At 42.2% G+C, this 16,595-nt stretch overlaps 1 protein-coding gene across 2 annotated transcripts in view; it reads left to right on the plus strand.

Annotated features, from left to right (window-relative positions):
* The window catches only part of DCAF4 (DDB1 and CUL4 associated factor 4), a 30,520-nt gene continuing 18,950 nt past the window's right edge, over positions 5,026-16,595 (plus strand). The window contains exons 1-2 of one of the 2 annotated variants that reach the window (XM_001928868.4): positions 5,026-5,177; positions 16,321-16,417. In XM_001928868.4, coding sequence (XP_001928903.1) covers positions 16,329-16,417 — 89 coding nt within the window. In that variant the 5' untranslated portion in view covers positions 5,026-5,177; positions 16,321-16,328. Of the gene's footprint in view, positions 5,178-5,410; positions 5,561-16,320; positions 16,418-16,595 lie in introns of those variants that run through there. The other variant, XM_005666341.3, reaches the window with a different exon arrangement.

Genomic DNA, 16,595 nt, shown 5'->3' on the forward strand with positions numbered 1-16,595 from the left:
TGGGGATCGTCAACTGCTGAGCCACAAAGGGAACTCAAAGTACTGTACTATTCTTATATAAGATGTCATCACTGGGAAACTTCTATGAAAGGTACATGGACCTCTCTGCTCTATTTCTGCATCTTTCTGTGAATGTATATTATTTTAAATTCAAAATTTTTTATTTTTTAATAAAAAAAAGCGTAACAATACATTGGAGAAGGCTGGCTGGCATTACTTTAATCAAGAAGTGAAAATTAAAATTATATCATCCATAATAGGACAAATCAAAATCATATGCCACCTGACAGGATGCAATGAGAATGTCATGTCACTTTTCTGATTTTCTTGTTGAAGGTACAGTCTGAATCTAATGATGGAAAACATCAGACAAACCCAAACTGAGGGATATTCTACAAATTAACTGGCCTGTAATATTCAAAAGTGTCAAGGTCATGTAAATTAAAGAAAGACTGAGGACAAAACATTGTGAATCAACTATACATTAATAAAAAATTTTTTTTAATTTTGTTAAAGACTGAGGAACTATTCTAGACTGAAGGAAACATAAGTCTAGATTCTAAACTGATCTTTTGCCATAAAGCAAAGTATTGGGACAATGGGTGATATGTGAGTGGGGCTAAGGATTAGGTAGTAGTGGTATAAAAATGTTATTTCCTAAAAAATGTTAACTTCCCGGAGTTCCTGCTGTGTCGCAGTGGAAAGGAATCCTACTAGGAACCATGAGGTTGCAGGTTTGATCCCTGGCCGCACTCAGTGGATTAAGGATCCAGCGTTGCTGTGAGCTGTGGTGTAGGTCACAGACGCAGCTCGGATCTGGCATTGCTGTGGCTGAGGCTCTGGCATAGGCCAGCAGCTACAGCTCGGATTCAACCCCTAGCCTGGGAACCTCCATATGCCACGGGTGCAGCCCTAAAAAGACAAAAGACAAAAAAAAAAGTTAACTTCCTGATTTGGATGGTTATATTGTGGATCCATAGAATGCCCTTGTCTGTAGAAAATACAACTAGAAGAATTTCGGTGTGAAAGCTCTCTGTACCACAAGTGAAGTTTTCTATTAATTTGTGATTGTTTCAAAAAGAATTATTAAAAAAAAAATACATCATCAACACCTAGAATAGGCATAGCATTCCAAGGGCTCGATAAATATTTGTTGAAAAAATTAATGCACCATATAAACAACTACAACAAATATATGCTTAGAAGTAAAGACATCCAAATATTAACACTGGTTTTTTGGAACTATGGATTTATCATACATAACTTGGCTAAATTCTTTATTGTGCTTAACTGTTTCTTAATTTTCTAAAATATCAAGTATGTTTTATTAATTGTTAAATTGATGGGGCTGATAACTAGCTAATAACATTTCAGAAGAACCACAAGGCTTCTTAGTTTTGTGGGGTCCAACATTTGACATTATTAGTTATTTGCACCAGACCCTTGGAAACACTTCGGTCTACCCACATACATAGAGTACCAGTACTACAGCTTAGTTACTACTAGGATGTTATTTCCTGGTGTCTAGAATATTCTTGCCCATTCCTCCCTCCTTCCCAGCATCATGTCCTGAATAGTAGAATCAGTCATCAGCAGTTCGGTGAACATGTAATCATACAAAAAGGTTTGGAGGATTTTGTGGGATATTTGATTCACATTAGGGAAAGGACCAGAGAATTATGGATCCCGATTTCCAGTGACAAAGACATTCACATCCCTTGGATACTACTGAATAAATATTGACAAATTCTGATGAAAAGAATCCTTTCTCTGGGCTCTGGGTGGACTGTTATCACATAATGAACATGTTGATTATGTTTTTCCTGTATTGATTATATTTTGGATTAGTGTCTCCATGACAGGCATCCTAGTTCCTTTAGCAACATATTTGCATGTCTCCTCTTAAAATGAATACCTTCTATAGTGGGTTGCAGTAAGTAATATGTAGATTTGGTTAAATTAACATTTAAATTTTATATTTTAATAGGTAATATATGCACTTAGTCAAAGTTTTAAAGGTACAATGGGGTAAAAGGCTCTCTCCCATCCCTGCCACCTAACCACTCAAGTTCCCTCCATAGAGGTAACCGATATTATCATTCCTGGGAAATAGACATACACACATTGTCACCCTATACAATACTTTATACAATGTCTTTCACCCTGCCTTTTTCACCAAGAATCTATCTTGGAGGAAATTTTATATCAGTATCCAAAGAGCCCCCTCATTTTTTTTTAGTGCACAGTCTTCCACTGAATGAATGTACCATCACTTTTTTAATTAGTCTCCAACTAACAGATACACTTCCAAACTCTGACTATTATACAATGTTCCATGTACCTAAGTCACTTTGCACACAACCAAGTATATTTTTAGGATGAGTTCTTAGTAGTATAACTGCTAATGGGAAAAAAAATCACTATATTAAAAAAAGTATAACTGCTGGATCAAAGGTATGTGCATTTTTAATTTTGATAAATATTGATATATCACCAAATTGTCTCCCTTAGAGCTTGTATGAGAGCCTCACTGGGTAGTGGCAAAGTTCTGGATTTTGCCTATCTGATTATGAAAAAGGATTATGTCAGAGGAGTTTTAAATTACATTTTCCTTACACTGAGTGAAGCTGAGCATCATTTCATTTGACTTCCTTTTCTGTATTATTGGTATAGCCACTGCTCCTTTTTCTATTGGGTTTACTTGAAGGAGCACTTTACATTTTGGGAAAATGAGCCTTTTCTGTGGTACAAGTTGTAGATATTTTCTGCCAAATTCGAGTACATCTTTTGACTTTCACTATGAGCTGCCACTCAGAAGCTTGAGCAAGTTAAACTCTCTAACTCAATTCATCAGCAAACTGGTAATATTAATTGTACCTGACTCACAAGAGTGTTGTAATTAAAAGAATGAATATATGGAAAGGGCTTAGAAAATATGCGGGACATGTCAAGGATTATAAAAGTATTGGGTGTTTTTTTAATGTAGTCAAATTTAATGCTGGCTCATTTTAGATGCCATTTCAAACGAAAATTTGTCTTGGTTTCAAATTCTGGAGATGAAATTTTAAAAAGGAATTATTTTTACTTTTGATAATAATATTCACTATTTACACACCAAACCATCCACATAAAAAAGGGTGGAATGCAGACCGAGCAGTGAGGTCCTTTACTGTCACTGCATTAACTCCTCACAACAACCCTTCAATGGGTATTATTATCCTCATTTTACCTAAGAGGAAACTGAGGTGCAAAGAGGCCAAAAATACTTGCCCTAGGCCCAGCTTCCTTTGTGCATTGATTTGCAAATATTCTTAAATCTTTTTTCTTGGTGTGCCTCCTACGGGCCCCAAGGCATATCCTGTGCCTACACCCCAGTTCCCCCAGTGAATATTCAAGAAAGTGTGCAGGTAGGCGGTTTGCCACTCATTCATTCAGCACCACCAAGCCAACTCCTTCTGACTTCCTCTAGCTCTTCAGCAAGGAATCCCAACTGACTCCTCCCACAGAGTTCCTCAGGTCTCCCAGATGGTCCCCAGCTCTGAAAAAAGTCTGGCCCCTCTTTTCCATTCCAGCTGCCACCACTCTGGTTCAGCCCTATCTTTCACAGGGACTGAGGCTGCAATATGCTTCTAAGAAGGCTCAGCTGACTTCCCCAATCTTTCCAGAGTCTTCTCCAGAGCTGCCCAGGTGATTGCCACAAAGCAAAGCTCTAGTCTTATCACTCCCCAACTCTCAAACCTTCAGAGGCTCCCCTCTGCGAGCTCCTTACCCTTGACATTTGACCCAACTTTTCTGCCTGTTTTGCTTCCAAGACTCCCCTCCGGTGCAGTCAAAACGAACGCCTCACTATTCCTTCAACAAGCGTCCAGTCAGCTTGTTTAGCTTAGAATTTCTCTGCTTTCTCTTCCAGGCAGCTCAAGCTTCATGAAACTGTCCTTTATTCTGGCTGTCCTGGCTTCTCATCATCTCTTCCCATTCCACACCCTTTTTTATATAAAATTCTTGAGAGGCGACATTCTACCTTCCTTGTTATTGAATGAAATGCTTTCACACATGGGTACAACTGATAAACCCCACAACCTATTTTCTGATGGATCCCGCCACTCACAGGGGCCTGGGTTAACAGGGCACAAGGTGTGCCAGGCCGGCTCCTGGCGACAACCAAGCCTGGCCCATTTGAACGCAGCTTTCCTCACAAAACTGTCACTTCCCGTCAAATGCCCACCACAGGCTTCCATTTTCCTTTCGGATCTGACCGCTGTCAGCGATTCCGAGAACGAGCACACGCAGAGACCCTTCTGGAAATATTCGTCGTATGAACAAACTGCGCTAGAGAGAATATCACAACGTTTGATCGACTTTCCTTGTTTCAACAGAAGAAATCAAGGCCCAGAAAGGGAAAAGACTCGCCCTAGGTCACAGCAAGAAGGAAACAGAACTAGACCCAGAACCAAGATCTCCTGACTGAAATTCAGGGCACGCTCCTCTGCACCTTGAAGCCACGCAGATCAAGGGTCAGCAGCCTCAGCGACCAGAGGTCATGAACACACACGTCAACACCTGTTCCTTTTTCTCTCACTCACCTCAGAGCCTCCTTCGCCCTCTCCAAAATCCTTCCTCCTCCCTAAGTCTCAGGTTTATAGACAGTGGTCCAGAGCGGCAAGAGGACTTTCCTGAGCTGGATCAACCGGCTTGGACAGAGAAAATACCCGGTGCTGGGCGAGGTACCCACCGCTTCGGAAGAGGCAGCCTCAGAGCGCCCTAGGTTTGAACTCAAGGCTCCCGCGCCCGCGGGTCGGACCCGGCCCCAAAGCACGCCCGGCCCCGCCCCAAACGCGCGAGGTCCCGCCCCAAACGTGCATGGCCCCGCCCCAAAAGCGCCGAGCCCAGTCACGCCTGCCGCCGATTCTCAGCTTCCCAGCCAGGTCTGGGGCGGAGCCGAGGCCTCAATCCCCGCCCCCTCCCTGAGATCCATCCTATTGCCATAGACAGTCAGAAGACGTGTCCAATGAGAAGGAAGGGGCGGCCGCCAAGGCCCTATCCGCTGCGACAACATGAAAACCGACGCAACTAACTGGCGGACGCTACGCCTCGGTCTTTCCGGGTCCTTGCACGCTTAGTCCCCACTTCTGCTGATCCTGGGCCCGAGGGAGAGCCGGAAGGGACCCTCTGATCAAGTAAGTCTGAGCTGACTGGAGTGATCGTTGGCGTTGGTCCGGGGCCAGCTGCTGCTCCCGCGACAGAATTCGGGAGGGATAGGGCGTGGGGGGAAGGCCCGAGAAAGGGGCGGGGAGGAGCAGAGCACGTGGAACGCCGGCCTGACCGTGGCGTGGGTGGGGGGCTGGGCCGGCGAGCTCCCGCCGGGTGGGATTGGTGCGCGCGTGGAGCTCGCTTGCCTTGTGGGAGGGGAACTCTGAGTGTCGCCGCTGGAGTCTGACGTGAAGGAGCGTTTTTCTAAATCCTGAAGTCAACGTGCCACCCAACAACCTGTCAGTGGCTGGGCTGCGGGCGCTTGTTGGCGGTTTACCTGAAAGTTCAGGTTGAGAACTTTTTCAGGCAGGTCAGTATAGCAGCGAACATGGGCGCCTGAGTGCTGGGCTCTGCTGACCGCTTTACAAGCACTAAGCTTTCTATACACCAGCTCTGTGAGGTGGGTGGAAGTACCTTAGACTAAAGAGCCCTAGAGAGGTTGTCACTTATCCGAGGTAACTCACGAACTAATGAGCGGTGGAGCCGCCGGATGAACCCAAGCTTCCCGATTTCACCTCCGCACCGAGCCGCGCTGGTGATCAAGTCTCCCCTTCCATTTTGGCGTTCGCGGTGTCTGGGAAGCCTCCAGTTGACCTCAGAAAACATGACACCCCCTTCCCCTGGACAGGCATGGGACCGTCCCTAGCCCTTTGTCCTGTGCATCAGACAGCAAGAAGGAAAAAAAATGGAGATGACAACTAATAGGAGGAATCAAAATTCCAAAGCCCCAAACTCTAGTTTTAAGTAGCTGGAAATTGTAGTTGAGGTGGTATGTGTGGGTGATGAAGCCCCGAGGCCAGACCAGCAGGGGTGGAATTCCTTTCCCATCAAATACTATGTCTTTCTGGGTCCGGTGCCTAGTCCTCCAATCCTCACTTGTAAGGTAGAGTTTAGAAGTATCAACTCAGGGTGGGCCTAGCAAGCCCCCTGTAAGGGGCCGTTTTATGTTGGGTTTTCCAAATCAGTGGCGTTGGCATTTTCCACGCTACAGTCCAGTAGTGTCTTAATTCATCTGCTGCTAGATATTTAGGATGTTTCTCACTTAGAAATATTACAGAACTGCTGTAGTAAAAATCGGTTTTGTTTTTGAGATATAATTCACATGTGCCAGGAGTTCCCATCGTGGCCCATCGTTAGCGAACCCGACTGGTATCCATGAGGATGCGGGTTTGATCCCTGGCCTCCATCAGTGGGTTGAGGATCCAGCATTGCCGTGAGCTGTAATGTAAGTCTTAGAGGCGGATTGGATCCTGCATTGCTGCGGCTGTGGTGTAGGCTGGCGGCGACAGCTCCAGTTCGACCCCTAGCCTGCGACCTCCATATGCTGTGGGCGCAGCCCCAAAAAGCCCCCCCCAAAAAAATCACCCCTTTACTGTGTGTGTTGGGGGGGCAGGGGGCATGTGTATTCCCAAGGTCATGCGGCCAGCACCACTGTCTTATTCCAGAGCATTTTCATCAACCCAAAAAAAAACCCTGTGGCCCCAGCAGGGACCCGTGTCTATAAGAGGTGATGTTGAGCTCCCACCTAGGGCCCCCGATCACGTTCTCCGTTCTAGAGAGATGGTGAGGCCCAGCTGCTCCGGTGGGGCAGTGGAACCTCGCCCTCTCTCTGAGTTTCAGACCAGCCCTGGTGGGAGCCTGGACAACCCCACCAGGTCCTGGGCACACCCGGCGGACCCAGAGTCGCCTACGCTCTGCAGGCTCGGGCCCCAGCGGCCCCCAGTGAGCAGAGGCAGGAGGGAAGCTGTCTGCCACCTTGCCTGGCGCAGAGCAACCCCCACCTCACGAGCCTTGAGGCACTGGGCCCACAACGGTGTCTTGGGGGAGGAGTAGGAAGCATCTCCTGGAAACTGTAGGCAGCTCAAAGGCGGAGCCTTTTGGAAAGCTGTGCCTAGTCTTTGGTGCAAAGCAAAGCCAACCTTCCAGTGAATGAGCTCCCCAGGAGGCCCTCACAGAGAACCCAGATTTGAAGCAGGGCCTGAAAAGCCGCTCACGAGTTTGCAGAACTTCAGGATTATCCACACGCCACCGTTGAGAGACTTGGCGCCAAAGTAACCGGTGAAAAATGAAGCAGGATGACTCAAAAGCGGAGGCAAGGATAGAGACTCTAAGCAGCTTCTGCCTGAGGTAGAGTCAGCACACTGATCGCTGGACCCATTTACAGAAAACTAACAGTGGATGCTATGCAAACAACTCTCATCTAGAAGAAACTATTGGCGATTTTGGAAAGCATAAAGCAAAGAATATAAAGACTATTTTCAGAATTTATCACTACTGAAATGCTGTTTTACAGCAAAAGCTTTAGCGGTATACACTGCTGCCTACCAAAATGTATAAAATATTGAGAGGATTCAAAGTTTTCGGAAGCTCTATGTATCCACCAGATGATTCATCTCATTTAGGTATTGTAAGAGCAAATTCAGAGTTCCCGTTCAGAGATTACCATCAGTACACGTCTTATTTCCATTTTCATCTTAATATGACTCATAATTCAGGATTGCTGAATTGTAAAACTTTATACTGGCTTGCTATGCTAAACATCAGAATGGAATGCTACTGAAAATGGGGGAAAAAATTAAAGGATGTTTATACTGACCCCAAATGAAGGTTTTAAAAAATACACACCTCCTACCTAGGGATATCTTTTTCTATAACTCCCACACCTTTTTTTTTTTTTTTTTTTTTTTTTAAGATTTTGGGATTCAAAGTATTTCATATTAATGTACTGTGCCTGTTTGGGAGTCCTATATATAGTAAGCAGAGATCAAAATCCAGATCTACCAATTCCACTTAGTTATTTTAGACTATACAAAAGTATCCTATCTAGTCATTCTGATTAAATATAAATTCTATTTCATGAAGCTTTAACTAAAAAGACAAGTTTTCTTTTTTAAAAAAAGTTTATTGAAACATGAAATCTCATAATTTTATCTGTAAATTTACCTTTCAACAAGTGTATAATCAAATAGAACAAAGGAACTTGACACTATATCCATGCTTTACAGGTGTACAAACCATTAATTTTAAAGTCACGTTCAACTTGATTCTGGCTTTGAAACAAATAAAACTGCTGTCATGCTAAAGTATTATATGATGCTACAGCTTTTGGAAAGCTAGTAATTTGGTGGAATGTTGCCTGAAAAAACATTAACAAGAACACATGAAATACCATAAATCATTTAAAATTATATAAAATTTTTTTCTCTGCTACCACAGAGATAATAAAAGGATATAACAATTACTCTTATTCTTGAATACAAAACAATTGAATCAGAGTCTTCTTCAACTCATTTGAAATAACTAGAAAAAGCAATTATTCATAATAGAAAAATGGCTGCACCTGCAGCATGCAGAGGTTCTGGGTTCAGGGAGGGAACCTGTTCCATAGTAGTGACCTGAGCCACAGCAGTGCCAATGCCAGATCCTTAACCCTCTGAGTCACACAAACTCCCAAGAAGCTTTTTATAAAAAGGCTCTGGACCTGTATACTCCCCATGCTCTATGCCTTCTTCCTTCAGCCCCTGGAAACCACTTCTGTCTTCATCTCTGGATTTGCCTGTTCTGGACATGCAATATATACATCAAATAAATAATACAATATGTGGCTACTTCATCTAATTACCATAGTATTTTCAGGGTTCATCCATAATGTACATATGCCTCAGTTTACATTCTGTTTATGGCTGAATAACATTCTCTTATATGGATGTACTGTGTTTTGTTCACTGATTCATCAGTTGATGGAATTTTGGGTTGTTTACACTTTGGAGCAGTTATGAATAATGCTACTGTGAGCATTACTGCCCAAATTTTTATATGGCCATATGTTTTCATTTCTGTTGGATTTTGCTAGGTCATTTGGTAACTGTACGTTGAGCCTTTTGAGGAACTGCCAGACTGTTTTCCAAAGTGACGGCAGCATTTTACATTCTCGCCAGCAGTGTATGAGGAGGGTTCCAGTTTCTCTGCATCCTCACCAATGTTTGTTTGTTTGTTTTTTGTTTTTTGTTTTTGTTTCCTGATAGGTATAAAGTGTTACGTCCTTGTGGCTTTGATTTGCATCTACCTAATGACCAATGATGTTGAGCATCTTTTCATGTTCTAAGTGGCCATCTGTATAACTTTGAAGAAATGTCTACAAATTTCTTCCTTATTTTTTGTGTTATTTTTATTTTCTTGTTGAATTGTTTGTATCATCCGGATTCTAGATTCTTATTAAATATACAATTTAAAAATATTTTCTCCCATTCTTTGGCCTTTTCACTTTCTTAGTAGTGTTTTTGCACAAAAGTTTTTACTTTTGATGAAGTCTAATTTATCTATTTTTCCTGTACTTTGGGTGTCATATTTAAGAAGCCATTATTCCAAGTTTATGATGATTTACACCTTTGTTTTCTTCTAAAAAGTTTTATAATTTTAGAGCTTGGATCCTTTAGAGTTAATTTTTATATATGATGCGAAGTAGGTCTCCAAATTTATTCTTTTGCATGTGAATATTCAGGTGTCCCAGCAGTAGAAAAGACTATTCTTAAAAGAAACAATAATAAAAAAAAAAAGACAACCTATGGAATGGGAGAAAATAGTTGCAAACAGTGTAGCCAACAAGGGCTTAATCTCCAAAATATACAAAGCAGCAATTCAACAGCAAAAAAAAAAACGCAACTGAAAAATGGACAGAAGACCTGAATAAAGATTTCTCCAAAGAAGACATACAGATGGTCAACAGGCACATAAAAAAAAAAAATGCCCAACAGCACTCATTATTAGAGAAATGCAAATCAGAACTACAGTGAGATATCACCTCACACCCATAAGAATGGCCATCATTAATAAGTCTACAAATAACAAATGCTGGAGAGAGTGTGGAGAAAAGGGAACTCTCCAACACTATTGGTGGGAATGTAAATTGGTACAACCACTATGGAAAACAATATGGAGGTTCCTCAGAAAACTAAATATAGAACTACCATATGATCCAGCAATCCCACTCCTGGGCTGTATCTGGACAAAACTTTCTTTTTACTATTCTCTGTCCTTTCCACTTCCATATTGGTTTCAGGATCAGCTCGTCCACTTCTCCAAAGACGGTGGTTGGAATTTTGATAGTGGTTGCATTAAATCAATTGGGAGACCATCTTAAGTCTTCCAATCCATGGCATGGATGTCTTTCCATTTTTTAGGTCTTCTTTAATTTTTTCAACAGTGTCTTACAGTTTCAGTGTACAAGTTATGCACTTGTTTATTCCTAACTACTTTATTCTTTTTGATGCTGTTGTAAATGGATTTGTATTAATTTCATCTTTAGATTGTTCATTGCTAGTGTATATAAATACAGTTGAGTTTTTATATATGAATCTTGTATTCTGCAACCTTGCTTCACTCATTTCTTAGCTCCAGTATTTCTGTGTGTCTTTAGGATTTTCTGTATATATAACATCATGTCATCTGCAAATAGAAATCATTTTGCTTCTTCCTTTCCTATTTGGATGTCTTTTCTTTCTTTTCTTGCCTAACTGCCTCTGGCTACAACTTCCAGTACAATGTTGAATGAAACGGTAAGAATAGATATCCTTTTCTTATTCCTGATCTTAGGAGAAAAGCTTTCAGTCTTTCACCATTAAGTATGATATTAGCTGTGGGTTTTTGTAGATGCTCTTCAGTGCCTAGTTTTTATTGTGAAAGGGTTTTGGATTTTGTCCACTGTTTTTTCTGCATCTATTGAGGTAATCATGTAGAAGTTTTTTACTTCATTTATTCTGTTAATATGGTGTATTGTACTGTTTTTTTGTATGTTGAACCAGCCTTATGGTTAAGGATTTGTGTGTCTGTGTTCATAAGTAGGTTGATTTATATGCAGTTTTCTTGTCTTGTGATACCTTTGTCTGGTTTTGGCAACAGAAATTCTAGTTTCATAAAGTGAGTTGGAAAGTTGTAGCAAATGTCTTACATATAATTTTTACAGTCTGTTGGATTATTTTTTTAGGATCAATTCCCAGAAGAAGTCATGTACATTTTTAATAAGTTACTTGAGAAGTATTGCTCAATCATTTTACAAAAAGTTAAATCATGTTTGTTTGTTTGAGATTAACATTGTCTTTTTTTAGAAGTGGTCTCTTTTTTTTTTTTTTTTTTTTGGCTGCATCATGGCATGTGGACGTTCCCAAGCCAGGGGATTGAACCTGCAACACCGCAGTGACCCAAGTCATTGTAGTGACAGCACCAGATCCTTAACCCGCTGCACCACAGTAGGAACTCTAAATTAATGGTCTCTTAGAAATTATTCTTCTTTATTCCTTCAAATACTTGAAAGGTTCTCTGAATAGCAAAGCCAAACTCACCCTCCCACAACACATCTTACTCAATGTCTGTGCTTGGTAGGATGGCTCCAAAGGAGCTAGGATGTCGCATTTCACCCAGCAAATTATTATTGAGTGCTTTCTATCTAGAACAGGGTTTCTTAACCTCAGCACTATTTGGGGCTGGATAATTTGTTGTAAGATGCTGTCCTGTATTGTAGGATGGTTTCCAGCATCCCTGGTTTCAACCCACTGAATGCTTTAGCACCCCACCCCTCTGATCACCCCCAAGTTGTGACAAACAAAAATGTCCCCTGGTGGGTAGAATTGCCCTTGTTTGGTTGAGAAACACCAATCTACAAACTGATTGTGCTGATTTTGTGTTACTGTCCAATAAAATTTCTCTTAATTTTCAATTTTAATCCTCACTATATATTTGGCTTTGGAGCCACATTTGTCTCAGTCTTTCTCCATGTGCTGATGACTTTCAAATTTATATCTTTAGCCTCATTTACCCCTCTGAACTCCCAGATCCTAATTTGCAAACATCTTGAGATTGGTTTGTTCAAAATCAGACTTACCCTCTTCATTCCCCAAACTGCTCTTCCTCCTTTATTCTTGGTCTCCCAGGTCAGGACACAGTTATTTACTTACCAGTTCTCAGCTGCTCTCCCTCCACCTCTCCCATGAAATTCACCTCCTAATCTTCCTAAATTCAGGGTTCTCTCTCCCAGGTATCACTTCCATGTTGATGCATTCATCTCACCTGAGTTGCTGCAGCAGTCCTTAACTTCCAACTAACTCCCTTCACCACTGCCTTTAAGGTACTCTCTCTAAAATGCAAGTCTAGTCGTGTTACTCACCGAGCACCAGGAGACTTCGGGCTGCGACCCTACCTGCCTTTCCAGCCTAGTCTCCCAACCCCTTGTGCTTTGGCACTGGCCACACCAAACTCCTTAAGGCCCCTCATCCCCCCACCTTGCCTGGCAGGCTGAGTCTATTTAAACTCTCCCTCCTGGTCCTTCCACTCAGAGTAGTCACTCCCTTCTCTCCCACTGCACCTGGGGAGACCTGAGTCTTCACCCTCAAGATGTACTGCATGAATTGGTTCAGGCATGCATCTCCCCTACTTAACAGCAAGTGCCTTGAGCATGGAAACCACAGTTTATTTATCTCTGCCTGCTCCCCAGTGCCTAGCCTGACGTTGTGTGAGCAATTTGTAAATGTATGTTGAACATCAAATGAACATACCCAGAGCAGAAGGAAGCTCTGGGTATTTAACCTGGGATTTAATGTAGCTGCAGTATTGGTTGATTGGTTGGTTTTAGCTTGGTGAGAGCCACCTAGGTCATGAGTGCTAGGAATAGAAAAAAGAACAAGGCAGGATCTTTGCCTTAAAGAATTCATATCACATCTAATACAGGTTAGGAGTACAAAGTTCAGTACAGAGTGATGGGTGCACATGAAATCCATACGGTAGATTTTGAGAATGAACTACGTTTGCATTTGGAGAGGACACACTCCCTGAAATTGGCTTCTTCGAAGTACAAAAAGTTCCCATTGTGGCACGGCAGAAACCAATCTGACTAGTACCCATGAGGATGGATGCAGGTTCCATCCCTGGGCTTGCTCAGTGGGTCAAGGGTCCAGTGTTGTCATGAGCTGTGGTGTAGGCTGGCAGCTGCAGCTTCGGTTTGACCCTTAGCCTGGGAACTTCCTTCCATATGCTTCAGGTGTGGCCCTAAAAAAAGAAAAAAATTTTTCAGAAAGATACCATTTCATCCTACTCTTAATTTTTTCTGTTTGGTCAGCTTCTATTTATGGTGACTTTAAAAAAAAATGACTTTGGCTTGATCTTGGTTATTAAATCAATTGATGTTATTAGCTTCCCTTATTCTGTTGCAGTGCCTGAACCTGTGCTTGTGTGAGTTGATCACTTAGAAATATTGTCTTGTGGCCAGAATCAATGCTCCCTCGCCATTTATTTTGTTATTTACTGTGTCCTTCTGATTGTGCAATCCCCCGCTGAAGACAGTGGTGCAGTCGGGCCAGTGGCCCTGCCTCCTGATGGGTGATCTGAAGCCTTTCACTCAACATTACTTGTGTTTTTTACTGTTCATGCATCATCTCATAACTAAGGCAAACTAAAATCATGTAAATTTTTATCTTTTTATGGAGTTGATAACAATAATCATCTTATGTCAATACGGCTTATTTCTCCTACCAGCTTTCTTAACACTGGCCATACCTGTTTCCCTTCCTATGCACAGTGCCGTTGGCTTATAACTTAACTAGTTAATAAATAGAGCTATTCTTTGAGGCATAAAATAATTGAGCCAAACAGAATCCTGTGCATGTAGTGTTCAGGAGCCGTTAATGTGGTTGCTGGGGAAAATGAATAAAATTGTATTTTTGGACAGAGGTGAGGCAGTGGTAGAATTTCAGAGAATGGAAATATGGATTGGTGAAAGAGCAGATGCAGACTAGGACCTAAGGAGAGATTGTGAACTCCCTTTGGAATATGTTGCATCTGCTAGGTCTGTGGAAGTAGACAGGAGGTGGCCTTCTAATAAGAACTTGATGCTCTGGAGGATTGCTAGTTTAGAGATGAAGCTGTGTTGGCAGATGAAATGTATGAAGTGAAGAGAATCTAGGGCAGAACAGTGGGAAACACACACAGGCTGGGTAACCCAGAAGAAACCAGAAAAGGATGAACTTGACAAGAGGAATGGAAATTCCCGTGTGGTCCAGCAGGCTAAGGATCCAGTATTGCTACAGCTGTCATGTGGGTTCAATCCCTGGTCCAGGAACTTCCATGTGCTGTGGGTGCAGCCAAAAAAAAAAAAAATGAGGACAAGTAAGAGGAGAACAAGAGAAAGATATCCCAGAAATCTAGGGAACAGTGAAGCTTCATGTGTTGTAGGAACAAGGGCTAAAAAGAAGCCATTGACTTTGGCAAGTAGGTCGATCATTAGTTAATACCTCAGCAAGAGCATTTTAGCAGAACAATGAAGATGGAGGAGGCCTGACTGCAGTGGGTTTGAAGAGTGATTGGAAAATCAAAGGGGTGATTCAGAATATGACTGACTATACCTTTTAGACTAGAGGTGGAACACATGCAAATTAAAAGCCTGAATGTGTTTATAAGCTGAGATGAGGAGGTAGAAGATTGATTAAACATATATGGGTACAGATGTCTGCAGAGTTTCGAGAAGAAAATGAGATCAATAGCCAGGAGGGTTGGGCTTGCCTGAAAAAAGTACAGGGACACGAGTTTCTCCAAGACGGAAAGGATGAGAAGGATTAGTAAAGGATTTGTGGAGTGGATGGGAAAGAAGTTGGGGTATTGGTGCTGGTAACATCTCTCTTCTTGGTGAGGTAGGGAGCTCTGCTGTCTACTAACAGTGACCGGAAGGAAGTGTAAATGGATTTTAGGAGAATGATAAGACCCTGGATTGTCAGGAGTGACTTAAACTAGGAATAAATAAAATTAGGTCAATGTATAATGTCCCAGCGGAGGATGAAAGTGAGACATTTATGATGACTCCAAGTCAACATGGTTATGTCACTGGCTTTAGTAGTGCTTACATTCTGGCACAGGACTAGAGAGTGGCTGGTTAAACTAATCCAGATTGTGGAGTGACCCAGGGTGGGAGGCAGACTGACTCTGAAGCACACAAATCAAGGATTTTGTTATGGAATTCATGAAAAGTTGGGTCAAGTGCTATACTCGCTCTCTTCCTTTGTATCAAATTAGCCCCCAACTCATAATCACAGGTTGACATAGAATTTATTGGATAAATACTGAATTCTAGAAATGTAGATCCAGACTTCTAGTGTTCTTTTTTATACTAACAGGAGAAGTTGGGAAATAAAGGCAAATGATTTTTTTTTTAATCTATTCTGGGATTGCATTCTGCTCTAGAGATTTTTTTCTAACTTTGTTAAGGCATTTGAATATATTTTTAGTGTGTTCAATAAGATGTCACAGTGTCTCCAGTGGGTGGGAAAGTGTGAAACGCAAAGCAACTGGTCCATGTACTGTAATTCGGTCTTAAATTTCTTAATGGGATTCCCAATGTTAAAACTTCTGATGATTTGATGATTAAGTGATAGATTCAGGCTATGCAAGACAAGACCTGAAAAAAAACACTCGAAATAATCATGGCAACATCAGTATTATTAAAACCTCATTCCTTATTTCAAAAAATGCATGTGCACGTCCTTCCCTTTAACAGGTGATGTGCTTCAGGAAGCTAAAGCAATCTCTAAAGCACATTGAGAAGTCACACATAATGGCCCTGTTTAATTTGTTCACAGTTTTCGATTTGATACTGAAACGAAGTAGGAGGACGTGTTCACTGTTAACGATTCTCTTTGAACAGGGATGTGTTTGGATTGAAAGAAAAATTATGCCCTGTGTTAATGTGGTAAGGAAAAGAAGACTAGCCTAGGAGGGTTCTCATGCCAGGCTCAAACTTTTGTCGTAAAGTAGTTGTGAGACTCTGCCAACACACAGTGACCCAGGGCATGGAGGTTGGCAGGTCGTTGGGCCAGTGTCAGCTGTGAGGTAAAAGGACAGCTGCCAGAGAAGTGGCTCCAGATGTGCTGGGTTCTATCAGTGGCAGTCTCTTCACAGGTGAGGCTTGGTGGTGGCTTTGATGATAACCCAGGTCGGGCCATCCTTTTTTTTAGTTCTGAGCAGGAAGGAACTCTTATCAGCAGGCAAAAAGTGTGCACACAAGCATGTATTTTCTTTTTTTTCCTCTTTTAGGAACTGAAATGCATAAAAGCAGCTGGCATAGCAGAAGACGTGGGAGAAGAAGCCAGCAACAGAACACTTGGTTCAGACAACCTGGTTCTCACGAGAGGCAAGTGCTGCCCAGTGCCCTCCTGGCATTGAAAGCACACGTGTGTGTACGCAGCTCCCTCAGGGTCTTGGCAGAATGCAGGTGTGAGGTGGGGCTGGCTAGAGTCCGCATTCCTCACAGGCTCCCGAGGGGGTGTCCCTGCTGCAGGCCAGCCTGCCGGCCACACTTCACGTACCAA

Source organism: Sus scrofa, chromosome 7, assembly GCF_000003025.6.
Source record: "Sus scrofa isolate TJ Tabasco breed Duroc chromosome 7, Sscrofa11.1, whole genome shotgun sequence".
Classification (NCBI taxonomy): Eukaryota; Metazoa; Chordata; class Mammalia; order Artiodactyla; family Suidae; genus Sus; species Sus scrofa.